This window comes from Cinclus cinclus, chromosome 28 (genome assembly GCF_963662255.1).
Source record: "Cinclus cinclus chromosome 28, bCinCin1.1, whole genome shotgun sequence".
Classification (NCBI taxonomy): Eukaryota; Metazoa; Chordata; class Aves; order Passeriformes; family Cinclidae; genus Cinclus; species Cinclus cinclus.
Window position 1 is genome coordinate 2350720 of NC_085073.1, and position 19443 is coordinate 2370162.

At 49.4% G+C, this 19443-nt stretch overlaps 1 protein-coding gene across 4 annotated transcripts in view; it reads right to left on the reverse strand.

The window, feature by feature from the left end:
* Window positions 1-906: 906 nt before the first annotated feature.
* BTBD2 (BTB domain containing 2) overlaps window positions 907-19443 on the reverse strand; it is a 33905-nt gene continuing 15368 nt past the window's right edge. For 3 of the 4 annotated variants that reach the window (XM_062509875.1, XM_062509874.1, XM_062509876.1), the window contains 8 exons: window positions 18869-18988; window positions 15268-15424; window positions 11500-11605; window positions 10496-10693; window positions 6739-6931; window positions 5139-5226; window positions 4040-4186; window positions 907-3560 (listed from right to left, as the gene is read on the reverse strand). In XM_062509875.1, coding sequence (XP_062365859.1) covers window positions 3399-3560; window positions 4040-4186; window positions 5139-5226; window positions 6739-6931; window positions 10496-10693; window positions 11500-11605; window positions 15268-15424; window positions 18869-18988 — 1171 coding nt within the window. In that variant the 3' untranslated portion in view covers window positions 907-3398. The remainder of the gene's footprint in view (window positions 3561-4039; window positions 4187-5138; window positions 5227-6738; window positions 6932-10495; window positions 10694-11499; window positions 11606-15267; window positions 15425-18868; window positions 18989-19443) is intronic. The other variant, XR_009934021.1, reaches the window with a different exon arrangement.

Below are 19443 nucleotides of genomic sequence, written 5' to 3' on the forward strand. Positions count from 1 at the left end.
TGGGCAGCCCTCCCCAGGCTCCCGGCTGATGCTCCTGCAAAGCCCGTGAGTGAAGAAGGTGGTGGTGCAGGAGGGCAAGTCCCAGCTGAGCCAAGTGCTCCAGCAGGGGTTGGAATGAGGGTACAGACTGGAACCACAGCCCAAAGCCGGGTACAGGAGCTGGGGGAGTCCTTGGCATCATGGCTGAAGAGGAAAAAGGCCAGGACATTGTGCTGAGCCCAGCAGGATCCAGCCGAGGCCCCAGGACTGTGCACCTCGCTGAGCACAGTGCAGGCAGGGTGAGAGCCAGGCTGGGCTGCGCTGCCCCAGCTCCCGGCACTGCTGGGCCCCGAGGCTGAGCTCCAGCACGGGCTGGATGGAGCACAGGGAACCAGTCCCTGGCCCAGGGGCTCACGTTCACCGTGGCCCCACTGCTCCCTCTGGGCAAAGGGCAGGGCCCTGGTGGCCCCACGGTGCTGAGTGACAGTGGGAGCTGTGCTGGGCACAGCTGCTGGGCGGGGCAGAGCCCAGCCTGCAGTCCCTGCTCCAGCAGCCCCTGCTCTCTGTGCTGGGAATCACAAGCCGGAGGATCTGCCTTTCCCCCCCAAGGCCCCTGCAAAGGCTGAGGCAGCTTTTAGTCCATTTAGTTGTCAAAAATCTCCAATTTGGGTTCAAGAAGTTCAGTCATAAAATGATAGGACCCAGACCAGAGTGTGCCCACCCTGTGCCATCCTGCTGCCCTCCTATCACTACCTCATACCCTGAGCATCTGCACTCCCCAGCAGTGATTGCTGGGCTTCAGGATTTCCAAGGATCCAACTCATCCCACACCCCACAGATAGGGGAGGTGGGCCAGGAGCCAGCTTGGCCCACATTTCCTCTCCCCCACTCCAGTAGCCATCATTCTCCCATCACAAAGAAACTTCATAAAGACAACCTCCATGTCTTTATTGTTTTCCTATTTACAAATCACAAAGCTGGCCAAAAAGCAGAGTGTGAACACGGGACGAGAGCATCGGATACATTCATCAAATAGCACAGGAGCTGGGCTGAGCCCGCTCTGCTGGAAGGTGACGTGGTACAACAGAATGGCTCATACTTCTGGGAACAGGCATGTCCAACAAGGAATTACATTCATCTATCTACAAAAGCCAGAATTGCATCAAATTGCAGAAAAGCCATAAAGAACAGAAGTTGCTCAGGTGTAGTTCAGAGTTTGACTCCTCTCCCTTCATGACAGGACAAGCTGCCAGACCTGCCCCACACAGGCAAGGCAGAAAGGTCGGATTTGGGAAGAGAATTTGTGTAACAAAATAATAATAATGAGAACAGAAATTCCAGGGAATAGCCAGTGGGAGACTCCTACTGCAGCTGGGCAGGGCCAGCCCAAGCCCTGCTCTTCCCAGAGCCAAGTGCACAGCTCTGCTTCCCTCAAATTCCAACTATTCCACTATTTCCACCTGTACTCAGTGCCCCGAGCTGCAGAACCCACATCAGAGCCCCTGGGGAAGGTGCAGGCCCCAGCATGGGCCCTGGCTGCCAGCAGTGACCTTCCCACCACCTTTGGGAGAGGGGTGGTGACAGGAGCAGGCATAGTCATGGACACTCCAAGGGACACAGAGCATGGGCTGCAAATCCATCTCACAACACTGCTTGCATTGCACAGTCAGGTTCAGTCACCAGGTCATGGACCCAGGATTGGGGATTTTTCTATTTTTTTAGTACTGGCCGTATTCGAACCGTCCCACCTGGATGCAGGCTGACAATACAGAGCTCACACCATCTCCCTGGAGCACAGAACACACTCTGGGCATCTCTGACAGCTACTGGTGAGGAGGTGCAGGGTATTCCCCGGCTGCTGCTGCACAGCTGAGAAGACTCCAGCCAGCACAGTCCCAGGATCCCGGCTGGGGCAGCAGAAGGAAAAGCTGTGCTCCAGCCAAGGACAGCCAGATTTCAACTTCCAGCAGTGAAATCCAGTGGCAGCAGTTGCCCAGATAGTGGCAGTGGCTCCATGTGCTGGAGGAGGAGGTCAGAGAAAGGATCCTGAGGCAGCACCCACCCACACAGACTTTGGCAGCTCCGGTCTTTCTGCCAGGCTGAGCATAATTCCAGCTTCCTCTGCAGAGGAGGGGAGGAAGAGTCCCATGGTCTTCACTCGTGGGCAGTGAGGGTGGGGCTGGTCAGGCAGCCCACGAGCAGCCACCCTCTCTGTTACAACCACAGGGAAAAGCAGCTGGCCCTGAACAGGTACAAGGGGTATCTTCAAGGTCACCGAGCTCCACAGCTCAACAGGTGATGTTTGTGATGTCCCTCTTGTGCCTGGCCAACAGGCAGTGTGCAAACACACACCAGCAAGAATATTCCATGTTTTCCTGAACCATTTGGTAAATCCTTGTCCATCTGCTGCATTATAGGGAACAGGCAGGTGCACATCCAGCCTCTCTTCCTGCTTCCATCGGGGCAGCAGGGGCGGGGCAGCAATGCACACAGAGGGGAATGCATGGAAACATGCATGGAAACTGCAGGAATGCCTGTAACAGGTGAGGCAGGTGCCCTTCTGCTTCAACTGACAAACGCTGGCACTCTGCAAAGGACAACAACCAGTAACAGAGCTGGGGCTGCTCAGGGGTGAGCTGCGCATCACCCAGCTCCTGGGACATGCCAGGAGTTTGGAAGCAGCACCGCTGGGACTCAGAATGCAGGAGGGCCTGCCTGGCCAGGCTGCTGCCCCTTACCACTCTGCAGGGAGGTCACCTCGCTGCCACCAACTGCACGAGGTGGAGATTGTCACAGGTCGGTGAGAAGAGCAGGAAAATGCCATGGTCCCTCAGAGGAGCTCAGGTTTGAGTAGTGCTGGAACAGCAAAGCCTCAGGGAAAAGGCCACGTTCCATGACTTTTGAAGGTGGCTCTGTGTGCTGAGGCTGCTGGGAGGGAGGGAAGGTGCTGGACACAGGCTGGCCAAGCCCTGCAGTCTGGCCTGAACTGCTGAGCTGAAGCAGAGCAGAGGCCACCCAGCCCTGACTGAATCTGTCTGCAGGATCATCTCCTCATAGCAAGGGAAACCACAACCAGAGCCACTCGTTGCCTTGCTTCTGACCGGTGGAAAAGCATCTACATTCATTACAGTCCAAAAAACGCACGCTGTTAGATAGGGTTAATCAGGAGGTGAAAAACAACAAGCCACAGACAACCTACGAATGGTACTGGGACACCAGCTGGCCTGCACTGGGACACCAGCTCACCTGGCACCTGAGAGCAGCAGCAGCACTAGCACAAGGCAGAACATGAGCTTTGAAATGATTTCACTGAGACCTTTGGCTAGTGTGGCTCCAATTGGTGTGGTCGAACTCAGCCAGAGATTTAGTTTGGGAGGTGATGGGGAAGAGTCAAGTCCAGGGCAGGCTGGGCTGTGCCACTATGTGTAGAAGATGATCTCTGGGATTTGTCCATCCTCCACGGAGGTGCCATTGTTGTTCCCAGCTGCGTAACAGAACGTAAAGCAGGTTTTGGCTCCCGTTGTTGGTGATTCATGGATCACTTTGCGCAGTCCTTTGGTTCCATAGTGGGAATCTGGACCCTGCAGGGGTCACAGAAGACAAGAACAGGTCAGGACCCTGCTGCTGCTCAGGCTCTCTGGTGGGTTTGGAGCTGTGGAGATCTCAGTTCCTCACTTTTCCTCCTGAATTTGCACCTCACGTACTCTGAGCTTAATCTCATCTCTATCAGAACTTAACACCAATTTAACCAGGTCTCAACAGCTAAATATGAACTTTTTGAGACCACTGCAGGAGACTCTAGCTTACACACCTGCAGGACCCACAGCTCAACTGTATACACCAAAAACATCACCCCATCCCCTCCTCAGTGAAATACCTGTTCAGTGCTGTGAGACAAGTCAAAAACCAGCTCTAAATACTCATGGCAGCAGCAGGTTCCACAGAGACCTTGTAGATTGTACCACTGGCCTCCAAGGACACAGAGCAAGGCCCAGGTCACATTGAAGACTTACAGCAGGTGCCCTCACCTGCCTGCACCTCACCCCACCCATTGTGGTACCTTTAGAGTAGCACAGGCTGTGTAGTTGACGTTGGGTAAGATCTCCACAGGCTCCTTGAACATGACCCTGAAGGTGTTGGATGATCCATCACAGCTGAAGCCGGTGTCGTTCTGCCCCAGGACCGTGTTGCTGTCCGTGTGGATGATCTGCAACACAGGGTCAGCCTTTCATCTGCAGGGTTGGACACTGCCAGCCCTGCCCACGTGAGTGTCCCTGAGCTGGGCTGAGCTCCAGGCACTCCCAGATTGACCAGTCCTGTGATGACTGAATTGTCCATTACTCTTGTCCCTCATCAATGCTATGATCACAGAACCACAGAATGCCACAACTGGGTTGGAAGGGACCTTAAGGATCTCCAACCCCCCGCTCCTGCCAGGGGCAGGGATGCCACCCACTATCCCAGGTTGCTCCAAGCCACATCCTGGACCTGAACTATCAGGGATGGGGCAGTCACAGCTGCTCTGGGCCCCTCTGAGCTCACCACAGAGCTGTGGGCTCAGGTCCCAGATAGCCCAGGACACCCCTTCCTCCTCAACCCCAGGCTAGCAGAGCAATGATGTGCTTAGACCCTTCTCCTTCAAGACCTCAGGGCAGCAGGATGAGCCCTGACAATCAAGGAAGAAATGCTGACAGCCTGTGTTCATCACACCCGCCCTGTGCGCTGGAGTAACTCTCATAGGGACAGTCCTTCTCCAGTGACCCACACTGGGGTGGCACATGTGCACCCAGAACAGGCACACAGCATCCACGGGATCCACCTGGTCTTTGGACAAGATCATGATGGACTTGAGACAACTGAGCCTCCCTCCAGCCTGCTCAGGGTGGGAAATCATGCACAGCTGCTTCCCAAACTGCCTCCCAACTGCCCCAAAGCTGGGAGCAGACCTGGGGAGATGCTGCAGTGACGTATGCAATAGCATCAAGAGCAATAATCCTCCCAATCCCCAGTGCCCCATCTGGCCCTTGCTACATGTGCCAGCCCCACTCCCCAGGGACATACACAGTCCCTCTGAACCTCAGGTTTTGTTAGAGATTCACTAAAATGTGCTTGCCAGCTCGTAGAACAGCCAGGATTTTTAAGGTAGCAGAGAGAATTACCTGTATATTTACTTGATAATCCGTTGGCCCGTGTATGGATCCGTATAATCCAAACCCAACTACAAATATCCTTTTGTTTACTGAGAACCTGCAGGAACAGAGCAGGAATGTCAGCCCAAACTTGCTACTCCTGTATTGCTATTGCTCCAGTACAAAGCCAATGCACAAATGTCTCCATTTGTGCTGATTTTACATCTATGATTTAATCAAACCTACACAGATTTAAGTGCAGCCCTTACTAAGGGGTGAAACTCTGCAAAGAAACCATCAGCTGCACACTCACACCATTGATTGGCCCAGTGGGCTTGTGTGAAACACAAAGCTGCACAATGTCATCACCAAATTTCAGGGCCCAGGGTCAGGAGGTGTTTCCAAGTTATGGCAAAACATCAGCACCCTTAAACACTCACCAGGCCCAGGCAGGGCAGCCTGGAAGTGTGGAACAGTGCCCACCTCACAGTGCTCTGTCCAGAAAACACCACTGGATATTTCACTGCTGAGCCTTGGGGAATTGTTCATGTGCTGCTGGGTATTTGCTGGATTCCAAATTTACCAAGAGCAGACATAAGGATTCAGTCACTCCTGAGTGTAGGAATCCCTGGAAGGAATCTCCAAGGAAGAAGGGGAAGGGTATTTACCCTACTACAGCTCCAGTGCCTGCCAAGCTGACAACAGTATTTCTTCATTTATTCACCTACTCTTTTAGCCCTGTTGTATTTCCAGAACAAACACCTGGGGCAGGCTGGAAACCTCTGCTCTGCAGCCAGCATGGAACATTCAGTGTTGGAACTGCCCCAGATGCTGCAGAAGCTGAACCTGAAGCCAAGCCCAAGCTCCAAAAGGTCTGTGAGTGTTAGATGTGGGAGCAGGAAGTGTTTGGAGGTGGCAGCAGCTCCCAGTGCTGAATGGACCAGAGGATCTCACCAACAGCTCCAGGGTAACAGAACCACCTTAAAAATTGTGAAGAGCTTCACTGCTCTGAGTCCCCCTCCACCCAACATAAACACAAATCATGAAAGAACCAAGGTTTCCCGATTCTCTCCTGTCTTGCTCTCACTCCCTGGCCACACAAGCCTTGCAAAGCACCATTTTCCAGCCACACCTGTCAGTCTCTGTCATTGTAACTGGGTTCTCCCTAAGATCGGGTCTGAGCAAATTGGGTGTCAGCAGAACTTAATCCCAACCCCTCCCTCCAACAGGAGAGGTTAAGAGGCTTCAACAAGACACACTGCCACCTGGAGCAGGGAATCAACCTGATGGAGCACTGGTTACCCCATGAAGCATGGCAAGGGGACAACTGGTGACAAGTTATTTATATGTCCCTAAGCTGCAGGAAGCCTTTGGGGGGTTATTTCACTCCCTTTCCAGGGGCCTATGCTGGGAGCTGTGTTTCCTGGAAATCTTTGCCAACAGAGATGCAAAGTGGCAGCAACATGCATGTGAGTGCATCAGGGGATGGTTCTGCCCAGCAAACACCTTCCCTTTTGGATTCACACGGTGGGAAGTCGGGGTGTAGCACAGAACCTCGAGTGTTTAGAGGTAAAGCAGTGGAAAGCTCAGGAACACGAGCCCAGGGGTGGGAATGGGCACGAGAGCTGACCTGATCCTGTCACTCGTCCCACTGTACCCCCAGCGGCTCTCCACCTGCTGGAAGCGGCTGATGCTGCACTCCTTGCCCCGCAGGCAGCACCGGGGCCGGTCGATAAACTCCACCCGCGGCTTCGGGTTCACCGTGAAGTGCAGGAACAGGCTCACCACCTCCCGGTCCGTCAGGATCCCCGACTGGGCAGGCCCTGCAGAGGGGAGGGAAGTGGCAATGCCGTCAGCCTGATGGAACCACAGAGTCCTGGGATATCCTAGGGCAGGAGGGACCCACAAGGATCACCCAGCCCAGCCCCTGTCCCTGCCCAGACACCCCAACAATCCCACCCTGAGCATCCCTGAGAGCGGTGTCCAAACGCTCCTGGAGCTCTGGCAGCCTTGGGGCCGGGACCATTTCCTGGGGAGCCTGGGCAGTGCCCAGCACCCTCGGGGGAAAGAAGAACCTTTCCCTGAGCTCCAGCCCAAGCCCTGACACAGCTCCAGCCCTTGCTGGGCTCCTGTCCCTGTCCCAGAGCAGAGCTCAGCCCCAGCCCCTCTGCCTCCCCTCGGGAGGAGCTGCAGCCCCCGAGGAGTCTCCCCTCAGTCTCCTCTGCTCCAGCTGAACGAGCCAAGTGCCCTCAGCTGCTCCTCAGACCCTTCCCCAGCTCCGTGTCCCTCCTTCGGACACTCTCCAGTAGCTCTGGCTCCTTCTGATCTTGTGGGCCCCAGAACTGCATAAGCAGAAATAATCCCTCTGGGATTTTCATGGGGAAGCAAGCCTGACTTGCAGCTGGGAGCAGGCTAAACCCCCATTGCAGATGGGATCCCAGTGGTGCATCAGGATATTAAATCCCAGACAAAGGTGCTGTCCATTACCCACAGGGCAGTCATGGGCTCCAGAGCCTTCATGGAATATGGAACTGTGATCAAGTGCCCAGCTTTGTGGGGCCCAAATGCACTGGGCTACCAAAAAAACCCAAAAGCATACAGCTGATCCTTGACCCAATCCTTCTGGAAATGATAACATTGGTAAGGGACAGGGATTTCCATACAGCCACACCAGCAGTTCAGACATGATGGAAGACCGTGACAAGGAGGGAGAGAAACTGCCATGCAGTTACCATCAACTCAAAACTTTGAAGAGTATTTTTACTCAAGACTAAGGTGGTTCAGCTCATTCCTTCAGGCATTAAATCCACATTGTGAATTTTAATACCTTTATTGTAGAACCTTGGGAAAAATGCTAATGATTTTAGCAAAAGCTGGAGCATGTTCTCATCTCTTCTCCAGTAACAAGACATTTTTCCAGAGTGATCACAGAATCACAGAGCAGTCTGGGTTGGAAGGGACCTTAAAGCTCATCCAATTCCACACCCTGCCCTGGGCAGGGACACCTTGCACTGTCCCAGGGTGCTCCAAGCCCTGTCCAACCTGGCCTGGGACACTTTCAGGAACGCAGGGGCAGCCACAGCTGCTCTGGGCAACCAACTCACGATGCTAAACTCAATCTTTGCAAACTACTTCAAATACTTTCAAAAGTGAAACTGGATAAAAATTAGTCTGTCAGCCTAACACTCAAAAGCCTCTCTACAGCTGTTTGCACAAGGCTTTGGACAGAAACAAGACCCCTGAGTACTGGGGAAACAACAGCAGTTAAATGCTCTTCAGTGGTGAGCAAATGCCCAGCTACTTGTAGGTCCAAAACTACTTGCAACTGGTTAAATTCAGCACGTTACCCAGACATAAACTGGTCCAATTATGCAATTGGGAGAGACTCAAGAATTCAAGGAAGTCGACACCTCAAAGGTAAATGAGCTTTTGGATACTTTGTTCAGGAAAAATCAGCCGCACTGATCGTGTCTGAACTTATCCCACCTTGCGGCATCTCACTCCTGCAGTGTTTCAAATTACCTGCTCTAAGGGGAGGGAGGGACACGTTTGCCAGTTAAAACATCTTCATGCAAAACCCCACGTTTGATAGCAGATTATACAATAAACTGATGAAACCACTGCTGTAAAATTCCCTCTTTATTTGGCTTTTGGGAGAGAGGGATGTGGAGGGGAAAGGCTTCCCTCTCCTGTGTCTACTGTGATCACCACAGAAATCAGTCACTCAGAAACCCAGAAAAAGGACAAAGCTGAAAGAATTCCAAGTTAATTCCTTGTTTAAGGCACAGCTGACCATTGCAGTCCCCCAGGTTTGGGTCTTTGTTCATCTTTTAGGTTAAAGTGGATGGAGAAAACTTGAGACTTTCTCTTAAAGCACGAAGGTCCAAGTGGGACAGGCAGTTTGTGACAGCATGGGGAGGGGCACTGGCACTCCCAGCTCAAAGCCTTCAATCCAAACATGCCAAAAATCAACACTTTCCTTCCAGTGACAGAATGATGCAAGGTGGCAAGGAAGGGTTGAAATGGGATCTGCAGAAAAAATGCAAAGGCTTCTGCTTCACTAAGCAAGCTCCTTCTGAAGAAATCCACATCCCTAGGGCCACATCACAGCTGTGACAGGCCAAGCAGAGAGTGGGGACCAAGTCTGAAGCACAGATTTTTCTCCTTACTAACAGCCCGCCTGACATGGGAACAGGGACATGAAGGAGTGATCAGCTGACACCAGCACTGCCCTGAGAAGTGACCTGCAAAGGAAGGGGGTCAGTGCCCCTGCTCCCTTCTGTGTACACAGCACTGCAGCCTGAAACAAGTTACAGTCTGGAAAATGGCTCCACTGCGTCTTTTTAACATGAAAACTACTTAAGCCATTTGCCAGCTTCCAATCCCTGAGGAATCACCAGAAGATGAAGTGAAAGAGAACAAGAAATGGAAACAAAACAAGGCAATCTATAGTCCAAGCTGTGAAATGAGTTAGACATCTCTGTGGATCAAGAGCTTAACATAAACTTGAAAAATGCCTTGAGACACAGACTAAACAACATCAAGCCTTCAGCTCAAAGAACATTTTCAAAGTTTTTTGGATACGGGGCTCTGCTCTGAACAGGACTGGCAAGACAGGGCCAACACCACCACAAGCACAGGATGGAGAGAAACATCCCCATTTCTCTTTGGGAGCAAGCTATGATCAACATCATTTTTGTTATTTGCAACTCCATTAGCTTTGTGTAGTTTAAATGCTCAGGATGGCTGGAAAGTGGAGCAGGTGAAGCCCAGTTTGGATCTTTGCTCTCAGCTGAATGGGACAGTAACCATCCAACCATGCTCTGAAAGCAAACACAGCTGTCATCTCCCTGCTCCTCCCAGGGCAGTGCCACAGGCTTTAAAATGAGTGAATGGGCATGGATGAAAATGGCATTCAGACAGTAGATCCTGCAATCACAGAATCACAGAAGAGTGTTGGAAGGGACCTTAAAGCTCATCAAATTCCACCCCTTGCCATAGGCAGGGACACTTTCCACTATCCAAGAGTACTCCAAGTCCCGTCCAGCCTGGCCATGGACACTTCCATGGATGGGGCAGCCACAGTTTCTCTGGGCACCCTGTACCTTACACTACAGACTTTCCTTCTGATAACCTGCCGTCCTTCAGGCCATTTCCCCTTTTGCTACCACTTTAGGCCCTTATGAAATGTCCCTTTCCAGCCTTCTAGTAAATCCTTTTTAGGTTGAGAATGGGATAGAATGAGGGAAAATGGGGAGGAACAGGGGGTAATCTCAAATCACTACAAGATACACAGAGAAAACCCTATTTCATTTGACTGATTTGACTCTCTGTAGCTGAGGAAAAGCAAAGACCAGGATTGCCCAGAAACACCTTTGTTGAGTTACCTGCTGCAAACTCCTCAATAGTCATCAGTGGGAAGCGGATAAGGGAGAGAGCTTTGCCCAGAACCTTCCGCTTGTTCTCTGGAATCACCTGGAGCTGCTGCCGCTGACACTCTGCCTCCGACCAGCGCACCACGGCATTGAACAGGCGAACCTCCCGGATCCCCAGGGTGTCCCTCTCCAGCACTGCCACCAGGGTATCTGCAGGGCAGGACAACAGGTACAGCTTCAGGCTCTAACCCCAAATCAGCCCCTTTCACCTCACCAGGAGTACACCATGCACAGCCAAGGTAAAAGAGGAAGCGGCTGAACCAACAGCATCTCCCAAAAGTGCTGCCTGCAGCCTCTGAGGAAGATTTATCTGCATAGTCCATCAGCAAGGAACTCACTGGAGCAGCAAACAGAGCCCTTTTAATTGGCATGTTAAAGCAAGTGCAGGAGGATGAATTGCAACTTGCTTGACGTCAAATTTGGATCAAACAAGCAGCATGAAAGCCAGAAGGTGACCCGTGCCTTACCTCCACAGCCCATCTCATTAGACCAAGGTTAAAGCCTGAATTTTAACGTTCATTAACTGTGCCCAGCAAGTTTGGAAACTTCACACAGTAATTAAAATAGCCAGTCCTTGCTTCCAAAAACACAACACCTTTTTAACTCCAAAACCCGACTAAGACTTGGGGAACAAAGCCAACTCCACAAAAAAAGGCAAGTTTACACCCACCCAAAACCTGCCAACATCAACACAGGAAGCGGGCTTTGTGTCATGCCCAGAAAACTCAAGTTGCACCAAAGTAAGCAGACTACTAAAAACAGGGTATTTCTGCAGGCAAGGCAGCAAACTCTTTGGCAAATTCCCTGTCTCCAGCCACTTCGTGCCAGAGACTGTTCAACTGATTGCTCCAGAACAGCCAAGCCACAAGTGCCAAGCGTTATTAACCTGTAACAACTTTGGAGACAAGCTGGTTATGAAAGCAGGGAGAGAGAGGGAGGGGTGGAAAAGAGCTTACCCAGGTCAATGTCTGTAAACCCCTCTGCATTGATAGCATCTGAGGTGTTCTTGTCTATGTTCTCCAGGCACAGGCTGGCCAGCTGGGGCTCATCAAACAGCCGGGCCTAGGCAGGAAAGAGCATCATTAACAGAAAAGGTATTTTAAAGTTTACACTAAGAACCCCCCTTCCCCTGCCACAGCCCATCTTCATTAGCAATACCATGCCTGACTGCATCAGGAATCCACTGGGCCTTTCATAAGCAGTTAAGCATGACAAGGCAAACACTAGAAAATTCTGTGTTTGGCAGCAGCCCTGGTTCAGCTGTGCATGTCTTCAGGCACGTCTTTGTTCTAACACAGCCTGGGTGCAGGCACTGATCGTGCTTTCCAGCACCACACTGACCCTGTCAGCTGAGCACAGGCAATTTTTACATCATTCTTCTATTTACAAGAAAGGTTTGCCCACTGACTCCAGTCCTGCTGGCTCTAGGAATAATGCAGAGGCAGCTTATTCTGTAAGAACAGCCACACTGACCTCATGTATTAGCAAGAAAAAGCTGTAGCAGCAGTGCCTGTGTGTCCTGGGGAGCCCTACAGGGTACACAGCCTGCTTAGTGCATTTCCATGTTTTCCACAGAAACAGCTACTCTAATCCAGTTACCTTAAAGAATTTGTCCCAAAATAGGTTACTATTCCAAGCAAAGCCTGTACACAGCCTGGAGAGCTGCTCAGAATTTTTCCGCCCAGCTTAAGTGAAGTCCTGTAAGAATTTTGCCTCGCCACTTCAGATCACCCTGGATTGCCACGTGTTACCAGCCCTGCGCCCAGCATAAGAAGAAACGGATGGAACACACAAAAAACACTAAATGACCTCTTACTTCAGTGCTTTGGTTTTATTGTTTAAGAAGGAACTGCCTTGACATCACACCTAACAAGAACACACCAAGACTTGAACTCCTGCCACAAGTAAGGTTTAAAACTCATGTTTTGGGCTGGGAATTCCATCATTCAGGAGGCACCTTCAAGCATCTTCTGCTTCTCCCCTGTTTGTGGCATGCAGAGCTCAGCAAGACCAACCTTTGTGCTGAGACCTCAAGTGCAGGAAGCTGAAACAACGATTTCTCAGGGCACGGGGAAACTTTAGCAGTTGTCACCTGCTCCAGGAGCTGGAGGGCTGCCAGTGCCGTTACACTCTTGCAATCAAGAGCTGTGACTGACTCAGATTTTACTACTCCAGTGGCCCTTTGGACACGTGAAGACTTTGATTATGCTTGCAGAGCTCCCCCCACAGCAGCTCCAGGCAAGCTGCATCTCCTTGCTGTTCAAAGTGACATTTGGATATACATGTGGCATGAGAGAGGATCACGGTTCACTATGAGGCACAACCAATCAGGAAAGCTGTTTGCCTCTGATATTTCTGCCAGTGATCAGCAGTTGCTTGAGACAGTGACAGAACTGCTGGACCAGCAGATTGGGCAGACACACAGAAAGAGGTTTGGGGCTCTACCTGGGATCTCAGGTCCATGATCTTAAGACTACTGGGCAACGCCTTGTACAAGATATATCTTAGGTCTGTAATTTACTGAAGAGGTTGATGGTTCAGTGCAGTGGAAGCAGAAAACAGGCAGGTTTTCACACTACAGGATCAGAAACAAGACTGTTATGAAAAGAGATCCTTTCAGTGAGGTGCAGCCAGTCATCCAGATCAGGCATGTTTCTCAAGCAAGACCTGCCTCAAACATCTCAGACTTGATACAGAGAAATAGTGAACATAAAACTAGATGGGAATCACCACTGATGATTATACAGAATGAATAAGCCACAAACAAAAGGAATCAGGAAAGCCTATCCCCATCTGGCATTTCACGTGCTTCTGTGCCACAGAGAATGCCACGCAGTATTTTTGTTTTGGTACCTGAAACACAAAGATACTTTTCTCCTTTGCCAAAGAAGGACCTCTGTGACCTGTAAGAAAATCACCATACACCTAAATATTGCCTTGCCAAAGCTACAAACTCAAGTGCAGAGACACAGGGAGCCACAAAAAACATCTCTGCATAAGGAATACCAGCGAAAGCCAACATCTCTAACCCACCATGAGGCAACAGCTAACTTAAGATGCCTTCCCAAAACTTCAGCCTACACAAAAGATCTGTTGCTAGCTCCTGACTAACACCTTCAGATCTTTCAGATTTGCAGCTGCTGAACCCAAAGGAGTTGCAGAACCCAAGAGAGCTGCAGCCAAGGATCTGCAATTGTCCCACCATGAACCAGATGGGAGCACAGATTTGGCTGCCATCGCCCAATCAAGAGCCTTCAAGTCCTGAATCTGCCTCTGGGAAGGGCAGTGTGGATCCCCCTCAGTCTCAGGGGCTGCCTCATGTGCTCATGGCATGTGGAAAAGGGCTAGGTTAAAGAGGATGTTTAAAGAAGGCCATAGAGTGTTGCAGCAGTAGCTGAACCCAAGCAGCGACAAGTGTCTGCAACAGCAGTGTGACATGGAACTACTCTGAGAACTGATCCAAATATTTAAACTCAAAAAAATAAATCCCAGCCTAATCCCAAGCAAAGAGCTCAGCGGTGACTGCTTCAGGCCAGCACTGCTTCAGTATCTGCAGAACTGCTGGTGCAGCCACTGCCACCCACATGGTACCTACAGCCATAGCCTGAGAGACACCCATACTCTTGACAAGGGGGAGAAATCCAGCAGACAGGGTGCTGGGCAAGACAGGCAATCCCTCAGAGCCAGACCACCTTAGTGTGCTGGTTCACAACTTAGTGCAGTTGGGAAACTCCTCTGCAAGCTCTATTTAACATCAGACACGACAGCAACTTTCCTGAGCTGGCTGATGAGAAATATCCCTCCAGAGCCATTCCAGTCTGCCCATTCCCTAAAGGAAAGAAACTCACACACAACGCCTGTGTGTTTCTTATTCCTCTACAGCTCCTAGAACAGGGTGTCCCTGGCAGTGCCAGACTCCACCATACAGCTGACAGCACTGTGGATGTCACCAATATGGCATCAGCTGTCAGAGAGAGTGAAAGGGAGCAGAGAGAATATAGGGCTGGGAACGGGGACGATGGTGATGCTCATTTAATCAAGCTGGATGCAAAGTCTGATCTTTTCCAAACTAAGCAGAAGCTTTAAACACTGTCTCCTACTTTGCTGCTTCAAGAGTCAAATGGAAGGTGGAGGAGCCCAACCCTCAGAGACTGGAGTGGACCCAGGGCCAAGGAACAGCTGCTCTGACACCCTGGGTCTGTGAGCCTTCAGTGCAGGAGGCTGGGCTGGAACAGGCTGAGGAAAAGAACACCTTGCCCCTCTCCCAGGAAAATAAAGCAAAGCACTCATGAAAAAGTCTTTTCACCCCCACTTCAGGGAACATATTGCAGAGAAGTCCTTCAAGGAATGGTTCAGCAGCCAGACACAGCACTGAGAGAAAGCTCAGCATTACCAGTCCTGATTCTGTACCACACAGAAATCCTCTCATTCCACTTTTCTTCTTGGCAGATGAAATCTTTCCACCCTGTTAACTCCATCCCCAGCTCACACTCTGGAAGGAACCACCTGCCACAGTGAAACAGAAAGATCTGAAACAACAGCAACATTTGCTGTATTTTACTGTTCTTTGTAAGAACTTGCTCAGCAGTGCTGGACTCCTGGGAGGAAGAATTCAAAACAACCCAGAACTGCTCCACTTTGGATGATCAATTCTGCAACACCCAGAAAAATCACATTTTCTGCCTGTGCTCGACCTTGCTGAAGGCAGATGATCACAAACTCACCTGAGTTAACAGCATGAATGCATTGTCTGCTCGGAGGTTTTTTTTAAGAAACTCCACACAATGAGCTTCAAGGGCTGGAACTGCGTATTTCTTAGCTGTGTAAAGTGTTGTCATAACAGTCTCTGGTCCAATCTGAACTTCATCTGAGTAAAGAAATCTGAAAACATGAAAACAAACACTGCTGTGGTGAATTAAGATAACAGGGTAAACCCCCTGCAATTCACAGAAAACATGTTTGTGCCTCTGCCCGTCATCCTAGTCCATTTCCTCTACTGGAGAGACAGAAGGGTTTTCACATCCTTTCCACTGACTTGGTTTACCTTTTTTTTTTTTTTTTTTTTTTTTGTAACAGACATTTTCGACTAACTTTTAGCAGCTGGGATTTCCACTGAAGCAGCTCAAACTGCCTTGTACCCCACCACCAGTGAGCTCTTAGCTTGCCAGTTATACCAGACTAAAAGAGTCTCTGACCAAGTGCACCCCTTAAAATTAATCTTTGTGGCTGTTCAATTAGAATAAACAAGGACAAAGATTCAACCTTGTCGGCCTCCCCCAGAAGAAAAATTCCATTTTACACCAGTAATTCAGAAGTGCTGAGAAGCACTCAGACATATCCATCCATTGCACACAAAGTGCTTTACCCACACCCCCCTTTCTTATCACTTCACTTTATAGATTGAACTGTTTCATTTCATGACACAGATGTTTAAGTACAGCTCCTAATATAACTTCAACATAAAGCAAGAGGTAATTGCAGTGAAAAACAAGGACTGCCATGTTGCAGCAAAGCACCAGCCTTCACTGTTAGGCCAAAACAAGGAAGCACATTCATGATCTGAAAAACAAAGGAAACCTGACTGAACCCCCTCATACCTGAACTCACTGACCAGAGACAGCAGTAACTGAGAGGCTGAGCTCAGTAAAACCAGTGACACACTGGTATTAGTCCTTATCACAGAATCCCAGAATGGTTTGGCTTGGTAGGGACCTTAAAGTCTGTCTTGTTCCAGCCCCTGCCATGGGCAGGGACACCTTCCACAGGTTACTCCAAACTCCACCCAACCTGGCCTTGGACACTGCCAGGGATCCAGGGGCAGCCACAGCTGCTCTGGGCACCCTGTGCCAGGGCCTCACTACCCTCCCAGGGAACAATTCCTTCCCAATATCCCATCCAGCCCTGCCCTCCGCAGTGGCAGCCATTCCCTGTGTCCTGTCCCTCCATTCCTTGTCCCCAGTCCCTCTCCAGCTCTCTTGGAGTCCCTTTAGGCCCTGGAAAGGGCTTTAGGCTCTTCCCAGAGCCTTCTCTTCTCCAGGATGAACAGCCCATGCAGAGTTTTAGTTTGGTTTTTTTCTACTGTATTTCCTTTAACCAATAGAGCATTTGGCAGTCAGGATCTCAAAGGCACAAAGCACAGAATATTGTGTTAACTGTGCTTGGCATTCTTATTCCACAGGGTATTTTGGAAACTCCAGCAATTTCTTGCTCTGCATTCCTCTGAAGGGGACACAGCAGCAGGTTGTGTGGCTGTTACTCCTGGAAGCTTCATGCAGCAGCAGGACTTTTCCAGGGGGATGCAAGTTAGCATTCCCATCTGCAACAGAAGAGCTCCTGCTCCTCCAGCTAGAGGACCAGGATGCCATTCAGGGAAGCATCAACAGTGTGATCCACAGGCAGAGAAGCAAGCACTCTCAGTGCTGAAAGCAGGCCTTTGTGCTGCTCCAGGGCATTTGTCAATAGAAGCCTCAAGCCACAGGTTCATCAATGTATTTGCACACATCCCTTCCCAGCCCCATCTGCACTGAGCAATCCTTTCTACTGCAAGATTAAAAGAACACAGTGGCTCTAAAACCAATTATTTGTTTACTTCAGTGACCGTGTCAATGTTGCTGTTTACCACAGTCCAGTGTGTGCTAAGAGGAGCAAGAGAGGCTCAAACTGTAAAAAAGCCCAGTATCAATTTAAAAGAACAGTTAGACTGTAACCCCAGACAATCAGACACATTCTCATATTTGGGTTAAAGTGAAAATAATAATAATAATAATAATAATAATAATGAAAAATCATTTCTTACGCAACTACAGCAGACCTATTAAAGGTGACTTGCCCAAACTCCATCACAATCCAGCATCCAGACTGGACCTTCTGCTGAACATTCAGGATGGGCACTTTGTCCCTGGGTAAGCTCCTGATCCTACAGCATTAGATCATGGCTTGGACCAAGTCCAGAGACATATGTAAGGATCAGCTGCCATTCCACATCAGTGTTTGGAGGGACTGGTTTTACTCCAGGAACTCATACCACATACTTGGTCAGCTTCCTCCTGGAAGCAGCATCCGAACTTCCTCTGGCACATTTAAGCTCTGAGCATTTTAAAAGCTATTTAAAAACTCATTTCTACATTGAAGCACCCAAGATGTCACTGGACCATGGGCACAGCTCAGAGGGCGCTGAGATAATCCAACAACTTCTTCCATATAAAAATGTAAATATTTCTGTGAAAATCCATCTAAACTCACCACTTTGTCTTTTGAGATTATGGGTTTCTTCTGAAATGTCTCTGTTTAATCAAGTGTTGAACTCTCAGGACTGGCAGGGAAACAACAGGACTTTTGCCTATAATTCACTGGCTATTTGGGCCTCACTAAGATTTAAAGATAGTTACAAGCTCTGCACTCTGGAGAGATCCACATGGCTGACAGGCACACACCAATTAGAGGGATTCCCTATGTTCTGTTGTCTGCTTTAAAGGGGAAGGGGCTCGGGGCTCCCGATTATTTCTGACCTTTCATTCCAGACCAGATCAATTTTAAAATATTCCAAGATAGCACAGGCAAAACCAAAGCACTTTCAGAAGGTAAAGCAAAAAGTGTGCCAGAGCTATATATAGTGACTGCTCCCAGTAGGAAGTGAGTGGGGAACATGTCAAGAGCACAGGACTGGAAACCCCTGGAAGTAGGTTACAGAAATCCTATAGAAACAGGACAATGACTTTCCAGCATCCATTCAGGACTGCTGCTGGATGCTGTACAGCACCAGCCAAGCTTAAAGGAATTAGTGAATAGGGTGTTACAGCCCCTTCCTCCTCCTCCTCCAGCACACAAAACTTCCAACACTCACTGGAAATGTAAATTCAAGCCCAGCTCTCCAAAAGAGGAATAAAACCCACACAAAGGGTGATACAACATGGAATGGCTGACATTTATTACACACCCCTGCTTACCTGTTACAACTTGCTCATGACCTAAACAAGCTCTAATTTGTAACTTACAGAGCTTTCAAAAGATCACTTTTCCCCTCTTCTCTCAAAGCGCACTTGGATTAAACCAAACCAATTAATGAACAAGAAGCTATAACACAATGGCCAATATTATATATATTTTTACATAAATAATATCTATTTTTTAAATGCAGTAGCTACAGTAGACTTTTACCCAAGAAAACAGGGATTCAAATACCACTGAACAGATCAAAGAGGCATTTCATTTGTGAAGTTAACAATCTCCACTCTACAAATACTTCCCTGCTTTCATTAAAAACATTTTTTTTTTCTACACTAAATCTGTGCATCCCAGTTATCCTGTACTTCAGAAGCAGCTTACTTGAGCAGAGCTAGGAAGGCAGCAGGCTCCACGTCAGGCAGCTCAATCTCTGTAGAGGTTGTGGCCATCCCACCATTAAACATTGCATCGAAGACAGCGCTGCCCACGGCCAGCACGAACCTAATATGGAAAAAACAAAGATGCAAATAAAACCTTATGTTAAACCATATTTATATTCCAAAAGAATCCTAGGCTGGTTGCTAATCCCCAAAGCCACCCTCAGGGAAAGCAAATTGTTTGTGGAGTTAAAGCAAAAGTGTTTTGCAAGAGCAGGGAAGGTCAGGCCTGCTGCTCCTTAACTGCAAAGCACCAGAGCTGCAAGAACTTCCTTCTGAGCCCTGTCCTGGCATACTGCACAGTAATGGTTCCCCAAAGGTCAGATTTTGGGAATTATGGAATAGAATACATAAGGCTCCTTTGTAAAGTCCCTGTAGGAGCCTACATATCATCCCAAGGTTGAGAAGCAAAGAAAAAGCAAAGTTAAGGAGTTCAAGTGTTTCCAGTAAACAGAACCCAAGTCTTGCTGCAATTGCCCACAGTCACCTACTGGAAACACTTATGGAGAATTTGTCACT